The sequence below is a fragment of the Triticum urartu genome, chromosome 4A, assembly GCF_056163025.1.
Source record: "Triticum urartu cultivar PI428250 chromosome 4A, HENAU_Tu73, whole genome shotgun sequence".
Classification (NCBI taxonomy): domain Eukaryota; kingdom Viridiplantae; phylum Streptophyta; class Magnoliopsida; order Poales; family Poaceae; genus Triticum; species Triticum urartu.
In genome coordinates, this window is record NC_141876.1 from 528,430,551 (window position 1) to 528,448,613 (window position 18,063).

At 43.8% G+C, this 18,063-nt stretch overlaps 1 protein-coding gene across 1 annotated transcript; it reads left to right on the forward strand.

Annotated features, from left to right (window-relative positions):
* Positions 1-7,696, forward strand: LOC125552520 (putative galacturonosyltransferase 14). Its single transcript, XM_048716113.2, has 6 exons — positions 1-482; positions 2,511-2,569; positions 2,661-2,816; positions 4,552-5,139; positions 6,083-6,385; positions 6,821-7,696. Exons 1-6 carry the CDS (start codon positions 179-181, stop codon positions 7,115-7,117), a joined length of 1,707 nt encoding a protein of 568 aa, XP_048572070.1. The 5' UTR covers positions 1-178; the 3' UTR covers positions 7,118-7,696.
* The last annotated feature ends 10,367 nt before the right edge of the window (positions 7,697-18,063 follow it).

Genomic DNA, 18,063 nt, shown 5'->3' on the forward strand with positions numbered 1-18,063 from the left:
TGCAGCATTATTCCCCGTTTTTTTCTTTTCCTTTCGCCCCCCTCCCTGCTATTAGTACCGCCCGTGCGATTAGCATGTCTCTGCCCAATGCCACCGCCTCGCCGCCGTCGCCGGAACCCTAGGCCGCCGGAGTCGTCGGAGCTCCCCTCGTCGGCGCCGTCGGCGGGGGAGGTGGAGGATGCAGCTGCGGATCTCGCCGAGCATGCGCAGCATCACCATCTCCAGCAGCAATGGCGTCGTCGACTCCATGAAGGTGCGCGTCGCGCCGCAGCCGCCCCCGCCCCCGCCGCCGCTCGCGCCGCCGCCCGCGGCCCGCCGCGCCGCCGGGGCAGGTGGAGGGGCCGGCGGGTGGGGCGCCGCCTGGTACCTCCGCGCCGTCGCCTTCCCGGCCGTCGTCGCGCTCGGCTGCCTCCTGCCCTTCGCCTTCATCCTCCTCGCCGTGCCGGCGCTCGAGGCCGGCGGGACCAAGTGCTCCTCCATCGGTAAGGATAAGATCGATTGTGATGTCCCCCCGCGGCCTAGTGATTCGGTGCTTTTGGGGGCCGGCGAACCTTGGATCTCACTGCCCTGGGCTGTGCGGTCTTGCGGTGTCGGTGGGAATGTGGAGATATGGAGATGGCTCATGCCTTAGATTTCGGGTCGAAAACGTCTGGTTTGTTTGTTCCTCGATGATATAGGCTCACTTGTTCAGCTGGGGATTCAGCTTGCCTGGTTTCCTGATCTACCTCTGGTGTTTTGGAGTGAAACCAAGAGAGTTAGTCATTCGGGTTTATGATCAGGCTTTCGGCTTAGTTTAATTTCAGATCTCGGCCCCATGATTTTCTGTTATTGGACAAAATGTAGTATCGTCACTCCCTAGTTTTGAACCATCGACTGGGTTAAAGATTTGGGCGCTGGAAATCCGCCACACTGTTGGATTTGGAAGGAATAGTTCAATCTTGCTTTTGAAAATCTTGCAAAACTGGATTAGAAAAGGACACCCCGGAAAATGCTATCAGCTTTCCCTACATATCATTATACCACAAGCTGCAACTGTTTGCTGATTAGCTGAACCCTACCCAAATTCTTTGCTTCTCATTGATAACCGAGGACACCCAAGGCAGGGGGCTATTTTATTGCCTTTCATGCACCTGGTTGATCAATTCACCTGCAGAAAGCTTATTTGGCACTCTGCTCTGACCTGATTAGATTCTTATAACTCAGGCTACCTTGTAGTTCTCCTCTCCAACCCTTTCAGCAAACTTACCGAGTTAGAGATTCAGGTGTCAGGTTTTGATGACGGTAACTCTGGTGATTTGAAGTGAAACAAAGAGAGTTAGTGATTTGGGTTTATGAATTATGATTAGGCTTCGGCTTAGTTAATTTTGTTATAACTCGGCTGCATGATTTCCTGCTATTGGCCAAAATAGAGGATCTTCACTCTTTAGTTTTCAGCCATCGATGGGTTAGCTTGGGGAGCTGGATGTAGCGCTGTCAGACACACTGTTGGATTTTGAAGGAATTGGTTTTGAACTCTTTGCAAAATTGCAGTAGAAAGGATACCCTGAAAGATGCTATCAGCTTTCTCTTAATATCAGTCTACCTCTCTGCTGATTAGCTGAACCCTCTCTATCGTCCGTTGAAGTTAAATGTGTTTACTGAAGCATCCCTTGCAGCAGGCTTACTGCGCAATCTGCTCTGACCTGATTAGATTTGTAATTTGGGTTACTAGATAGTTCTCCTCTCCCAGTCTCTCAGCATACCCTGGTCATGTTCTGACTAAGTAATCACTTTATTTGATGTTTTATTTTGAATTTGAAGTCTAATTTCTTTTTGCTGAGACTTTCAGTTCGCCGCCTTGTGTGGAGAGTTTTTTTTTCCTGTAAGAGCTTGAATGTTGGTTTGTTGGATCTATCTCCCTATTCAGCTTCATGGTTAGAAAATGAAAAAGATTCTCGTAGTACCATCCCAAACAGTCCAGAATATACCATCCACTGGGAGGATGAGATAGATGGCCTAGGTCCAGATGCCTGCTTTTAACTTTGTGATTTTTGCAATAGTGCCCATATTTTGATAAGTCAAGTTACCACTTACCACACTGATGCCTTTGGTACATTTTGCCTGGGTGCTAAACCATATTTTGACTCTTGAGCTTCTCTATAGCAGTGACTATTGATTTTGGCCAAATAGGCTCCACATTTTGGCTCTTGAGCTTCTCTGTAGTAGTGGCCAGAGATCTTGGCCAATAGGCTCCAAGAATATGCTAGTTTTTGTGTATGGAAAGGATCTCCTTGTTTGGATTGTGATGTGTAAGCTTTCTAGCTCGGATGTAGGCATATGTTTTTCTCAAGCTGCTGATATGGCACTAGGAAGATTGTGTTTGTCCATGGGTTGTCGGTATTTTGGTGCTGTAGATGTGTATTCTGTTGGATGTCATGTTTTTCTTATGGTTAGCTATCTTGTTCTATGAGCTCTACATGTACAAGTTTGCTGCACATATTTGGTGTAACTGTTGCAATCCTGATTGGCAGATTGCTTGGGGAGGCGAATAGGGCCTAGTTTCCTTGGTAGGCAGGGGGGTGATTCTACGGTAAGACACTCGAACTCGTTGACTTCTTCTGTTGGTAAAACATGATTTGTAGAGGGGAATATGTATTTACTTTTTTACTTGTTGGGAACAGAGACTGGTGCAAGACCTGTATAGGATTTTTGATCAAGTTAACAATGAGGAATCCACTTCTGATAAGAAGTTACCAGAATCATTCAGGGAGTTTCTTTCGGAGATGAAGGATAACCATTACGATGCTAGGACATTTGCTGTCAGGTTGAAGGCTACGGTATGAAACTAACAATGCTACTTTAATCTGTACTGTTGCATTATTTGAAGCTCAAATTTGCACCGGCTTGGATTTTAAAGCATCCGAAGACCATGGCATCTGAAAACCACAATTTTGATGTACTGTGTATAAAATACCACATGTTTTTATTTTAAGAAGTTGCTTTGTTGTTTAACCAGCTCATATTTCTATATTTCTAGAGCTATATTTTATTTAATCTTTGGGTATACCCTTCAATTGTTTGCAGAATTGCATGCTATATGATTAGATATGTAAAACTTGAAATTTTGGCATGTGTGTTGCAAAAATTAGCTCGCACGCAATTTTACAGATCCATGTTCTACATTGCGTAATTGTGTTGGACAACTTAGGGCCTGTTCTGAACCTCTCCAAGCTTCCCAAACTCCACAATATTAGCTTCTGGAGCTAGCTTCGAACTTCACCTGGCGATTCCATCCGTTCGGCAGCGCTAGTAGCTTCTCCCAGCGATTCGGCCCAGATGGGAGGCAACTGGCCTGTTGAGCGCCAATTTGGGCCGGCTCGAGACAGCCCATATGGTCCCATGCTACATCGTTCTCTGGAGGAGGGTTGCCCACGTAGGCTCGCAGAGAATGGAAGCGAGGCGGGGCGTCGGGGGATATTCACGAACCGTTTTCTACAACTTCGCGGTGGCATCGCTTCGTAATTATCATGAACTTCTCACTTCTCCTTTTGGTGAAGCTGGGCTTTAGCAGCTTCATCATTTTACACTGCAGGCTGGCAACGCTTCAAGAAGCGAACTCCGCGGAGCTCAGTCGTTCTGTCCGGCTCCTCGTCTGGAGTTGGAGAAGCGTGGAGCGGGAGGAGTTCAGAACAGGCCCTTAGGAAGGGAAAGTATCACCTAGGAATTGAGGCACCACCTTTTTTAACTATATAAAAAGAGAGGCTGTTATTGTTTCTTTTAACATGACGGATTTGAGATAGGAATGCCTGCTGTACCCAAACCTCTCAAACTTCTGATACTAAAGTATTTTTGAGAAAGCACTGCATTCTCTAAATCCTTCAGAAGACTGGATCCAAACAATCATGTATTGCTACTTGGCGCGTGCCTCAGCAGCTAACTTCTCAAACTAAATTTGTTTTGTGATACGGGTAGTCTTCAATATGGTTTGTACTATGTGTTTCTGTTGCAAAATCTAAGAAACTCAAAATATTGTTAAGTGGAAGAAACAGTCACTCTGGATTGTGCAAAGTTTTTTATATCTTTCTGTGATCTGGGACATAGCCATAGAATTAGTAGGTTGAACTGCATTTTTTCATGTAATAATTCTGCCCTTGTGTGAGAACACGGAGTCTCTATCACCATATGCTGTGATCTACACAACTTACCAAGAAATCGTTTCTAAAAAAATTGCTGGCATGATATGCTCTTTGTTGTTTGTAATCTTTTGAAAAAGTTTATCTAACTCACATTTCACTAGGGGTGTTTTGCAGCTGATTCATGTAATTTACCATGACTTGCAACTAATTACCTTTTACCTTGCCATTTTTGGAGCACGCGTTTCTGCAGTTCTGGTCATTTGCAATTTTATGTTAATAGCTTGATTTGTTATATACTGGTTTGTAGAATTCCGCACTTGTCCTTGCTGGCACAATTTATCTTAGTTCATGGCTATTATTCCTGGTTTGCTATATGCTATAAAGCTTTGCATTTTGTTTCCAAACTATGTTTAATTAGTCATGCGCTTCTTTGCAGATGAAAAACATGGATAAGGAGGTAAAGAGGTCAAGGCTCGCAGAACAGCTGTATAAACATTATGCTTCAACTGCTATTCCCAAAGGCATTCATTGCCTGTCTCTGCGCCTTACTGATGAATACTCCTCAAATGCTCATGCAAGGAAACAGTTGCCACCACCTGAACTGTTACCGTTGCTTTCTGATAATTCCTTCCAGCATTATATTCTTGCTAGTGATAACATCCTTGCTGCTTCAGTCGTTGTCAGCTCAACTGTACGGTCTTCCTCGGTACCTGATAAAGTAGTCTTCCATGTTATCACTGATAAAAAAACATATCCAGGGATGCATTCATGGTTTGCCCTTAATTCTGTATCACCTGCAATAGTTGAAGTGAAAGGTGTTCATCAGTTTGACTGGTTGACCAGAGAGAATGTCCCAGTACTAGAGGCTATAGAAAACCACCGTGGAGTCAGAAATCATTATCATGGAGATCATGGAACAGTTTCCAGTGCAAGTGACAACCCAAGGGTGCTTGCTTCCAAGCTGCAGGCCCGAAGCCCCAAATACATATCCCTGCTTAACCATCTGCGCATCTATTTGCCTGAGGTGCCTTTTGATCAGAAATGTTCTCTTCCTTGGCTTTCTATCTATTACAAGTGGCTGTTCTTTGTGTCAAATGTTTCGGATTGTCGTGCAAGACTGCAAGTGTATAGCTTTCAAGTAGTATGTTTACAACTAGTATATTCCATGATCATGACAAGATTAATGTCATGCCATGGCACATTTCAACAACTTATTATTAGTGTTTACTCCCTCCGTTTCAAAATAGATGACCCAACTTTGTACTAACTTTGTACTAAAGTTAGTAGAAATTTGAGTCATCTATTTTGGAACGGAGGGAGTACCTTAGAGGCACCTTCTTTCTTACTGAGTTCACTTTGTTGCCTGCTAGCATTCTTGCACAATAGAACAATGATGTGAAAATGTATCACTAAATCGATAGTTGGGGCAAACTCAAATAAAATCATATGTAATAAATATGCTCCGATCTGATATATTAGGTTATGCAGCCAATGTGAATTAAGTTTCCTTCTAATCAGGTTCCCTTTTTTGTGGCATCAGGGGTTTGCCAAAATAGCATTAAAATGTGTTCAAGCATGGAAAATTGCTTAATATGACATTTATGGCAACTAACTAAGTAAGTAAGTAAAGATATGGTCTATCCACATATGCCAAGTTGATGAATGCTGAAACCTGCCAAGATAGATATCCAACCACCCATCTCACTGTTAATATCCATGTTTGATTTTCTTTCTATATGCTACTAAGATGAAAAGGTACATTTGTGTTCTTCCTGCACGATTGCCACATTCATTCTGCTTGCTGCTAAAATGTGCCACCCTCTCCTCTTCTAGATGCTGTTATCTTTTTGTCCAATTCTGCTATATTCTTTACTTGTGTCGATACTGTTTTTGCTTGTAAGGTCATGGCTGATGGTATGTTGTGATTCTCACAATTCCTAAAACTAATGCTGTCCTCATTAAACCAGCTCTTTCCAAGCCTCAACAAGGTGGTCTTCCTTGATGATGACATTGTTGTTCAGCGTGATTTATCTCCTCTTTGGGAGATTGATCTTGAAGGAAAGGTGAATGGTGCTGTGGAGACATGCAGAGGTGAAGATAATTGGGTGATGTCTAAGCGCTTCAGGACATATTTCAACTTCTCTCACCCTGTTATAGATCGAAGTCTTGACCCAGATGAATGTGCATGGGCATATGGGATGAATGTCTTTGATCTGGAAGCTTGGAGGAAGACAAACATTAGGGATACATACCATTTCTGGTTGAAGGAGGTAACACATTTTAACCTTGCGAAAATCTCCTAAGTTTAATCAGTCAAGTGAAGGTACAATCTTATATATGAATAAGTTGATGCTTTGAAGAACCACACATCTATACAGCCAACTTGAAAATGTTCAGGCTTCAGTCATGTTTGATGTCACATTTGTGCTGTCTAGTGTTCCAAATTCTGTATGAAGTACTTGATTTTAACATCTGCTGTATAACTGTTAAAGAAATAATGAAGATTTTATTTCCCTATCTGCAATCCTGTGTTGTCTTCACTCCTCCATACATAGAGTGAAACACTTACCTATATCAAATGCCACTTGGGTATAAAGAATAGTTACTCACAACTTTTGTTTCAAGCTTAAACTTTGTGATGCTAATACATGCTATAGTTGTTGGCACTGTTGTTCATCTTCATAATTGTTCCATTTTTTTTGCAGAATCTAAGAGCCGGTCTTACTCTCTGGAAATTCGGTACTTTACCACCTGCGCTTATAGCATTCAGGGGTCATGTCCATGGTATCGACCCATCTTGGCACATGCTTGGCTTAGGATACCAAGAAAGCACGGACATAGAAAGTGTTAAGAAGGCTGCAGTGGTCCACTACAATGGTCAGTGCAAACCATGGCTAGACATTGCTTTTAAAAACTTGCAACCTTTTTGGACGAAGCACGTAAATTACTCCAACGACTTCATTAGAAACTGCCATATTTTGGAGCCCCTATACGACAGATAAGGACTTGGAGAAATGGTGTAGACACACTGAACTGAGGGGGCATAGCCCCGCCATTCATTTGCTTACTGGAGAGGTGGATTGCTGTTGCTGAAGGAGGAAAGCAATCATCAGTGAACACATACATATATCTCTGACACGCCCCTGCATCAACCGTGTTGCAGATACCTCGATACTTTGATCTGTATCATATGGGTACACGATTCTTTTCATCTGTATCATATTGGTTGGTCATTCTTTTGGATAGGAGTATAACTATCAAGGGTAGCTTGGTGAGGTCTCTTCCTCTGGGATTGGGCTGATCCATTATCGGAGAATAATGCAGCGGACGGTTTAGCGAATGGAACATCACGGTGAAGAAAGGAGGCAGCTAAGGTCGTGACAGTTTATAATGTTTATTTTTTCCTCCCACCTATTCTTTTTTCCTTCTTGAAATTTTGTTCCGCTAGTTATGTGATCGTTTTGGTAGAGGTTGGAGAAGATTGTAGTAGAGATGATGCCATTGCTGTGAGTACCTACAGGATATTGTTACAATTGAGAAATGTGCAGATATTAATTCTTTGAAACGGCATTTGTGCTATATAGTATAGTGTTAGTAGCCGTTGCAATAGTCATGTTTTTGTGGTGTTTGCGGTGGAGCACCGAGTGGTCTCCATCGTCTTGCGCTCTCCACCTACAAACTGTTAACCAAATTTTACCAGTCCTGGTCTAAGACGCCATTCCGAAATTTAAGTCCAAGGTCAGCAGCCACACGGGCCTTGGGCTACAGGGCCCATCGTCGTTTCAGAGGTCACAACTTCACAGTACGACCCCCTTAAGGAAAAAAAGAGCTTCACAGTATGATCTTGTATCCTTAAATTCACTATAAGCTCCTTAGACCGTCTCTAGCAGACCCCTTATATCGCGCCGAACTGTAAATTAACCGCCAGTTTACGGTTTTGCCCGAAAAAAGTGGCCTGAACAGACATTGTATCAGACCATGGCCTGTAAAAAATTTGCGGGGCGCGACAAATCTTTCACCCTCAACCTTTAGATACATGGGGTGGGAGGCCGACCCGAGCTTGATCCCTATCGGTAGCGAGAATTGGCGGGAGGGACACTTTCGCACGGCAGTTCCCGCTTTCCCTTCCCTTTGCCGCCATCCACCTCCCACCGCCCGCTCCAGACCACCTTCCCCGGCTTTGCATCGCCGATATAGAAGCCTCCCAGCCGTCGCCTGTCATCGTGGACGTCATCCATGCGCCAACCCCTCCGGCAGATCTTGTCGTTGACCATGTCGCGCCCGTCGCCGTTCAAGGGCTCCATTGCGCCACCCCGCAAGCGGAAGGCAACGTCGTCGTCCAGGCGGCGCTCCCGCAGCCCCCACTAGGAAGGCACGCGCGCCCGCCGCCACAGCTGCGAATCCGGTCCGGCCCGCGCTGGCGAAGAAAGCGAAGGTTTCAGGTGTGAAACACAAGAAGCCTACCGCAAGAGCTACCCCGCCAACACCTCCTCCGATTGCCCCGACAAAAGCTACCCTGAGGATGCCTACCGACGACACTGCCACCCCCGCCCCCGAGGTGTTCGGCGAAATGGGCGCAAGGTATGATACTTCGATTTCTTCTAGTTGTTTCACTTTTCGCCATTGCTCTTGTTCGTGACGGAGCGAATTTGTAGCGCGGGTTTGCATGATGCGACTGCCAAGTTTGTGCACTTGTTGGAGGACAACATCGTCGACATCGATGAAGTCCCGATCTATGATTACTGTTACAATGAGATGGATGGTGGCGTGCACAGTCATGGGGAGGAAGATGATGAGGTGGAGGAGGTTGAGGAGGGGGTCTTCGACCAAGCGCAAGCAAAAGTGTGTGCAAGATCAAAGAAGTACACGCAGTTGGAAGATCAAATCTTGATCAAGGCATGGGAATCGGTGTCTCTTGATGCGTGCACTGACACTGACCAAACTGCCAAGCGGTATTGGCAAAGGATAGAGGATCAGTTCTTCTGCATGATGGCAAAGTATTGTTGGGGAACGTAGTAATTTCAAAAAATTTCCTACGCACACGCAAGATCATGGTGATGCATAGCAACGAGAGGGGAGAGTGTGTCTACGTACCCTCGCAGACCGAATGCGAAAGCGTTAGCACAACGCGGTTGATGTAGTCGTACGTCTTCACGATCCGACTGATCAAGTATCAAACGTACGGCACCTCCGAGTTCTGCACACGTTCAACTCGATGACGTCCCCCGAACTCCGATCCAGCCGAGCTTTGAGGGAGAGTTCCGTCAGCACGACGGCGTGGTGGCGATGATGATATTCTACCGACGCAGGGCTTCGCCTAAGCACCGCTACGATATGACCGAGGTGGATTATGGTGGAGGGGGCACCGCACACGGCTAAGAGATCCAAGGGATCAATTGTTGTGTCTCTAGGGGGTGCCTCCCTCCCCGTATATAAAGGAGTGGAGGAGGGGGAGGGGGTCGGCCACCCTTGGCGCGCCCCATGAGGAGTCCTACTCCTATCGGGAGTAGGAATCCCCCCTTCCACGTTGGAGTAGGAGAGGAGAGGGAAGGAGAAAGAGGAAGAAAGGAAGGGGGGGGGGCGCCGCCCCCTTCCTTGTCCAATTCGGACTTGGGAGGGGAGGGGCGCGCGGATGCCCCTTGGCTGCCTCTCCTCTTCCACCAATTGGGCCCACGAGGCCCAATAACCTCCGGGGGGGGGGGGGTTCCGGTAACCCCCCGGTACTCCGGTATATATCCGATAACCCCCGGAACCATTCCGGTGTCCGAATATAGTCGTCCAATATATCAATCTTCATGTCTCGACCATTTCGAGACTCCTCGTCATGTCCATGATCACATCCGGGACTCCGAACTACCTTCGGTACATCAAAACACATAAACTCATAATATAACCGCCATCGAACTTTAAGCGTGCGGACCCTACGGGTTCGAGAACTATTTAGACATGACCGAGACACGTCTCCGGTCAATAACCAATAGCGGAACCTGGATGCTCATATTGGCTCCTACATATTCTACGAAGATCTTTATCAGTCAAACCGCATAACAACATACGTTGTTCCCTTTGTCATCGGTATGTTACTTGCCCGAGATTCGATCGTCGGTATCTCAATACCTAGTTCAATCTCGTTACCGACAAGTCTCTTTACTCGTTTCGTAATACATCATCTCGCAACTAACTCATTAGTCACAATGCTTGCAAGGCTTATAGTGATGTGCATTACTGAGAGGGCCCAAAGATACCTCTCCGACAACCGGAGTGACAAATCCTAATCTCGAAATATGCCAACCCAACAAGTACCTTCGGAGACACCTGTAGAGCACCTTTATAATCACCCAGTTATGTTGTGACGTTTGGTAGCACACAAAGTGTTCCTCCGGTGATCGGGAGTTGCATAATCTCATAGTCATAGGAACATGTATAAGTCATGAAGAAAGCAATAGCAACAAACTAAACGATCAAGTGCTAAGCTAACGGAATGGGTCAAGTCAATCACATCATTCTCCTAATGATGTGATCCCGTTAATCAAATGACAACTCATGTTTATGGTTAGGAAACTTAACCATCTTTGATTAACGAGCTAGTCAAGTAGAGGCATACTAGTGACACTATGTTTGTCTATGTATTCACATATGTATTATGTTTCCGGTTAATACAATTCTAGCATGAATAATAAACAGTTATCATGATATAAGGAAATATAAATAACAACTTTATTATTGCCTCTAGGGCATATTTCCTTCAGTCTCTCACTTGCACTAGAGTCAATAATCTAGCTCACGTCATCATGTGATTTAACACCAATAGTTCACATCTTTATGTGATTAGTTCACATCTTCATGTGACTAACACCCTAAGGGTTTACTAGAGTCAATAATCTAGTTCACATCGCTATGTGATTAACACCCAAAGAGTACTAAGGTGTGATCATGTTTTGCTTGTGAGAGAAGTTTAGTCTACGGGTCTGCCACATTCAGATCCGTATGTATTTTACAAATTTCTATGTCAACAATGCTCTGCACGGAGCTACTTTAGCTAATTGGTCCCACTATCAATATGTATCCAGATTGAGACTCTGGATCAGTGTCAAAACTTGCATCGACATAACCCTTTACGACGAACCTTTTGTCACCTCCATAATCGAGAAACATATCCTTATTCCACTAAGGATAATTTTGACCGCTGTCTAGTGATCTACTCCTAGATCACCATTGTACTCCCTTGCTAAACACAGTGTAGGGTATACAATAGATCTGGTACACAGCATGGCATACTTTATAGAAACTATGGCTGAGGCATAGGGAATGACTTTCATTCTCTTTCTATCTTCTGCCATGGTCGGGCTTTGAGTCTTACTCAATTTCACACCTTAACACAGGTAAGAACTCTTTTTTTGACTGTTCCATTTTGAACTACTTCAAAATCTTGTCAAGGTATGTACTCATTGAAAAAACTTATCAAGCGTCTTGATCTATCTCTATAGATCTTGATGCTCAATATGTAAGTAGCTTCACCGAGGTCTTTATTTGAAAAAATCCTTTCAAATACTCCTTTATGCTTTCCAGAAAATTCTACATTACTTCCGATCAACAATATGTCATTCACATATATTTATCAGAAATGTTGTAGTGCTCCCATTCACTTTCTTATAAATACAGGCTTCACCACAAGTCTGTATAAAACTATATGCTTTGATCAACTCATCAAAGCGTATATTCCAACTCTGAGATGCTTGCACCAGTCCATAGATGGATCGCTGGAGCTTGCACATTTTGTTAGCACCTTTAGGATTGACAAAACCTTCTCGTTGCATCATATACAACTCTTCTTTAAGAAATCCATTAAGGAATGTAGTTTTGACATCCATTTGCCAGATTTCATAAATGTGGCAATTTGCTAACATGATTCAGACAGACTTAAGCATCGCTATGAGTGAGAAAATCTCATCGTAGTCAACACCTTGAACTTTGTCAAAACCTTTTCTCGACAAGTCTAGCTTTGTAGATAGTAACACTACTATCAGCGTCCGTCTTTCTCTTGAAGATCCATTTATTTTCTATGGCTTTCCGATCAATGCGCAAGTCAACCAAAGTCCACACCTTGTTCTCATACATGGATCCCATCTCAGATTTCATGGCCTCAAGCCATTTCGCGGAATCTGGGCTCATCATCGCTTCCTCATAGTTCGTAGGTTCGTCATGGTCAAGTAACATGACCTCCAGAACAGGATTACCGTACCACTCCGGTGCGGATCTTGCTCTGATTGACCTACGAGGTTCAGTAGTGACTTGATCTGAAGTTACATGATCATCATCATTAGCTTCCTCACTAATTGGTGTAGGAGTCACAGAAATAGATTTCTGTGATGAATTACTTTCCAATAAGGGAGCAGGTAGAGTTACCTCATCAAGTTCTACTTTCCTCCCACTCACTTCTTTCGATTGAAACTCCTTCTCTAGAAAGGATCCATTCTCAGCAACAAATATCTTGCCTTCGGATCTGTGATAGAAGGTGTACCCAACAGTTACTTTTAGGTATCCTATGAAGACGCACTTCTCCGACTTGGGTTTGAGCTTATCAAGATGAAACTTTTTCACATAAGCATCGCAACCCCAAACTTTAAGAAACGACAACTTAGGTTTCTTGCTAAACCACAGTTCATACGATGTCGTCTCAACGGATTTAGATGGTGCCCTTTTTAATGTGAATGCAGCTGTCTCTAATGCATAACCCCAAAACGATAGTGGTAAATCGGTAAGAGACATCATAGATTGCACTATATCAAATAAAGTACGGTTATGACGTTTGGACACACCATTACGTTGTGGTGTTCCAGGTGGCATGAGTTTGTGAAACTATTCCACATTGTTTTAATTGAAGGCCAAACTTGTAACTCAAATATTCGCCTCTGCGATCAGATCGTAGAAACTTTATTTTCTTGTTACGATGATTTTCCACTTCACTCTGAATTTTTTTGAACTTTTCAAATGTTTCAGACTTATGTTTCATCAAGTAGATATACCCATATCTGCTCAAATCATCTGTGAAGGTTAGAAAATAACGATACCCGCCGCGAGCCTCAACACTCATTGGACTGCATACATCAGTATGTATTATTTCCAACAAGTTTGTTGCTTGCTCCATTGTTCCGGAGAACGGAGTCTTAGTCATCTTGCCCATGAGGCATGGTTCGCAAGCATCAACTGATTCATAATCAAGTGATTCCAAAAGCCCATCAACATGGAGTTTTTTTCATGCGCTTTATACCAATATGACCCAAATGGCAGTGCCACAAATAAGTTGCACTATCATTATTAACTTTGCATCTTTTGGCTTCAATATTATGAATATGTGTATCACTACGATCGAGATCCAACAAACCAATTTCATTGGGTGTATAACCATAGAAGGTTTTATTCATGTAAACAGAACAACAATTATTCTCTGATTTTAAATGAATAACCATATTGCAATAAACATGATCAAATCATATTCATGCTCAACGCAAACGCCAAATAACATTTATTTAGGTTTAACACTAATCCCGAAAGTATAGGGAGTGTTAGATGATGATCATATCAATCTTGGAACCACTTCCAACACGCATCGTCACTTCACCCTTAACTAGTCTCTATTTATTCTGTAACTCCTGTTTGGAGTTACTAATTTTTTAGCAACCGAACAAGTATCAAATACCTAGGGGCTACTATAAATACTAGTAAGGTACACATCAATAACATGTATATAAAATATACCCTTGTTCACTTTGCTATCCTTCTTATCCACTAAATATTCAGGGCATTTCCGCTTCCAGTGACCAGTCCCTTTGCAGTAGAAGCACTTAGTCTCAGGCTTAGGTCCAGACTTGGGCTTCTTCACTTGAGCAACAACTTGCTTGCCGTTCTTCTTGAAGTTCCCTTTCTTTCCCTTTGCCCTTTTCTTGAAACTAGTGGTCTTGTTAATCATCAATACTTGATGCTCTTTCTTGATTTCTACCTTCATCGATTTCATCATCATGAAAAGCTCGGGAATCATTTACGTCATCCCTTGCATACTATAGTTCATCACGAAGTTCTACTAACTTGGTGATGGTGACTAGAGAATTCTGTCAATCACTATTTTATCTAGAAGATTAACTCCCACTTGATTCAAGCGATTACAGTACCCAGACAATCTGAGCACATGCTCACTGCTTGAGCTATTCTCCTCCATCTTTTAGCTATAGAACTTGTTGGAGACTTCATATCTCTCAACTCGGGTATTTGCTTGAAATATTAACTTCAACTCCTGGAACATCTCATATGGTCCATGACGTTCAAAACGTCTTTGAAATCCCGATTCTAAGCTGTTAAGCATGGTGCACTAAACTATCAAGTAGTCATCATATTGAGCTAGCCAAACGTTCATAACGTCTACATCTGCTCCTGTAATAGGTCAGTCACCTAGCGGTGCATCAAGGACATAATTCTTCTGTGCAGCAATGAGGATAAACCTCAGATCACGGACCCAGTCCGCATCATTGCTACTATCATCTTTCAACTTAGTTTTCTCTAGGAACACATATAAAACATAGTGAAGCAATAACGCGAGCTATTGATCTACAACATAGATATGCAAATACTATCAGGACTAAGTTCATGATAAATTAAAGTTCAATTAATCATATTACTTAAGAACTCCCACTTAGATAGACATCCCTCTAATCATCTAAGTGATCACGTGATCCATATCAACTAAACCATAACCGATCATCACGTGAAATGGAGTAGTTTTCAATGGTGAACATCATTATGTTGATCATATCTACTATATGATTCACGCTCGACCTTTCGGTCTCCAGTGTTCCGAGGCCATGTCTGCATATGCTAGGCTCGTCAAGTTTAACCCGAGTATTTCTGCGTGTGCAAAACTGGCTTGCACCCGTTGTAGATGGACGTAGAGCTTATCACACCCGATCATCACATGGTGTCTGGGCACGATGAACTTTGGCAACGGTGCATACCCAGGGAGAACACTTTTATCTTGAAATTTAGTGAGAGATCATCTTATAATGCTACCGTCATAACTAAGCAAAGTAAGATGCATAAAAGATAAACATCACATGCAATCAAAATATGTGACATGATATGGCCATCATCATCTTGTGCCTTTGATCTCTATCTCCAAAGCATCGTCATGATCTCCATCGTCACCGGCATGACACCATGATCTCCATCATCTTGATCTATATCAATGTGTCGTCACATGGTCGTCTCGCCAACTATTGCTCTTGCAACTATTGCTATCGCATAGCGATAAAGTAAAGCAATTATTTGGCACTTGCATCTTATGCAATAAAGAGACAACCATAAGGCTTCTGCCAATTGCCAATAACTTCAACAAAACATGATCATCTCATACAACAACTTATATCTCATCACGTCTGGACTATATCAACAGCAGCATGCCCTGCAAAAACAAGTTAGACGTCCTCTACTTTTGTTGTTGCAAGTTTTACGTGGCTGCTACGGGATGAGCAAGAACCGTTCTTACCTACGCATCAAAACCACAACGATAGTTCATCAAGTTAGTGATGTTTTAACCTTCTCAAGGGCTGGACGTAGCCATACTCGGTTCAACTAAAGTTGGAGAAACTGACACCTGCCAGCCACCTGTGTGCAAAGCACGTCGGTAGAACCAGTCTCGCGTAAGCGTACACGTAATGTCGGTCCGGGCCGCTTCATCCAACAATACCGCCGAACCAAAGTATGACATGCTGGTAAGTAGTATGACTTGTATCGCCCACAACTCACTTGTGTTCTACTCGTGCATATAACATCAACGCATAAAACCAGGCTCGGATGCCACTGTTGGGGAACATAGTAATTTCAAAAAAATTCCTACGCACACGCAAGATCATGGTGATGCATATCAACGAGAGGGGAGATTGTGTCTATGTACCCTCGCAGACCGAATGCGGAAGCGTTAGCACAACGTGGTTGATGTAGTCGTACGTCTTCACGATCCAACCGATCAAGTACCGAACATACGACACCTCCGAGTTCTGCACACGTTCAACTCGATGACGTCCCTCGAACTCCGATCCAGCCGAGCTTTGAGGGAGAGTTCCGTCAACACGATGGCATGGTGACGATGATGATATTCTACCGACGCAGGGCTTCGCCTAAGCACCGCTACGATATGACCGAGGTGGATTATGGTGGAGGGGGACACCGCACACGGCTAAGAGATCCAAAGGATCAATTGTTGTGTCTCTAGGGGGTGCCTCCCTCCCCGTATATAAAGGAGTGGAGGAGGGGGAGGGGGCCGGCCACCCTTGGCGCACCCCATGAGGAGTCCTACTCCCACTGGGAGTAGGACTCCCCCCTTCCATGTTGGACTCGGAGAGGAGAGGGAAGGAGAAAGAGGAAGAAAGGAAAGGGGGGGGGGGGCGCCGCCCCCTTCCTTGTCCAATTCGGACTTGGAAGGGGAGGGGCGCGCGGCTGCCCCTTGGTTGCCTCTCCTCTTCCACCAATTGGGCCCATGAGGCCCAATAACCTCCGGGGGGGGGGGGTCCGGTAACCCCTCAGTACTCCGGCATATATCTGATAACCCCCGGAACCATTCTGGTGTCCGAATATAGTTGTCCAATATATCAATCTTCATGTCTCGACCATTTTGAGGCTCCTCGTCATGTCCGTGATCACATTCGGGACTCCGAACTACCTTCGGTACATCAAAACATATAAACTCATAATATAACCGTCATCGAACTTTAAGCATGCGGACCCTACGGGTTTGAGAACTATGTAGACATGACCGAGACACGTCTCCGGTCAATAACCAATAGCGGAATCTGGATGCTGATATTGGCTCCTACATATTCTACGAATATCTTTATCGGTCATACCGCATAACAACATACGTTGTTCCCTTTGTCATCGGTATGTTACTTGCCCGACATTTGATCGTCGGTATCTCAATACCTAGTTCAATCTCGTCACCGGCAAGTCTCTTTACTCATTTCGTAATACATCATCTCGCAACTAGCTCATTAGTCACAATGCTTGCAAGGCTTATAGTGATGTGCATTACCGAGAGGGCCCAGAGATACCTCTCCGACAATCGGAGTGACAAATCCTAATCTTGAAATATGCCAACCCAACAAATACCTTCAGAGACACCTGTAGAGCACCTTTATAATCACCCAGTTACGTTGTGACGTTTGGTAGCACACAAAGTGTTCCTCCAGTAATCAGGAGTTGCATAATCTCATAGTTATAGGAACATGTATAAGTCATGAAGAAAGCAATAGCAACAAACTAAACGATCAAGTGCTAAGCTAACGGAATGGGTCAAGTCAATCACATCATTCTCCTAATGATGTGATCCCATTAATCAAATGACAACTCATGTCTATGGTTAGGAAACTTAACCATCTTTGATTAACGAGCTAGTCAAGTAGAGGCATCTAGTGACACTATGTTTGTCTATGTATTCACACATGTATTATGTTTCGGGTTAATACAATTCTAGCATGAATAATAAACATTTATCATGATATAAGGAAATATAAATAACAACTTTATTATTGCCTCTAGGGCATATTTCCTTCAAGTATCCGAACAGGACGTCACACACCTTTCGGTCACTCCAACGTCGTTGGGGCGTGATCAAGCCGATTTGTAGCCATTGGGCTGCTTGCTTGGAGCAAGTCTTCAATGCACCTCCAAGTGGTACCATTGAATCCGATTATGTGAGTTTGTTTTCACGTCCCAAGTTGTGCAAATCACTTGTAGCCATCGGAGTGGTTTCATAATTTGACATTGTTCAAATTTTGTAGGACAAAATTGTGCAAGAAAGGTACAATGACATGGAGGCTTCTGGTGGCAAGTCATTTCAACTAGAGCATTGTTGAAAATTTCTTCGAAATAGCAAGAAGTGGAAGTTGATTGAGAAATAATC

Coding starts and splice junctions, on each gene's coding strand:
- LOC125552520 (XM_048716113.2), top strand. CDS start 179: ATGCAGCTGCGGATCTCGCCGAGCATGCGCAGCATCACCATCTCCAGC. Junction 5,140..6,082: donor TGCGCATCTATTTGCCTGAG/GTGCCTTTTGAT, acceptor TCATTAAACCAG/CTCTTTCCAAGCCTCAACAA. Junction 6,386..6,820: donor ACCATTTCTGGTTGAAGGAG/GTAACACATTTT, acceptor TTTTTTTTGCAG/AATCTAAGAGCCGGTCTTAC.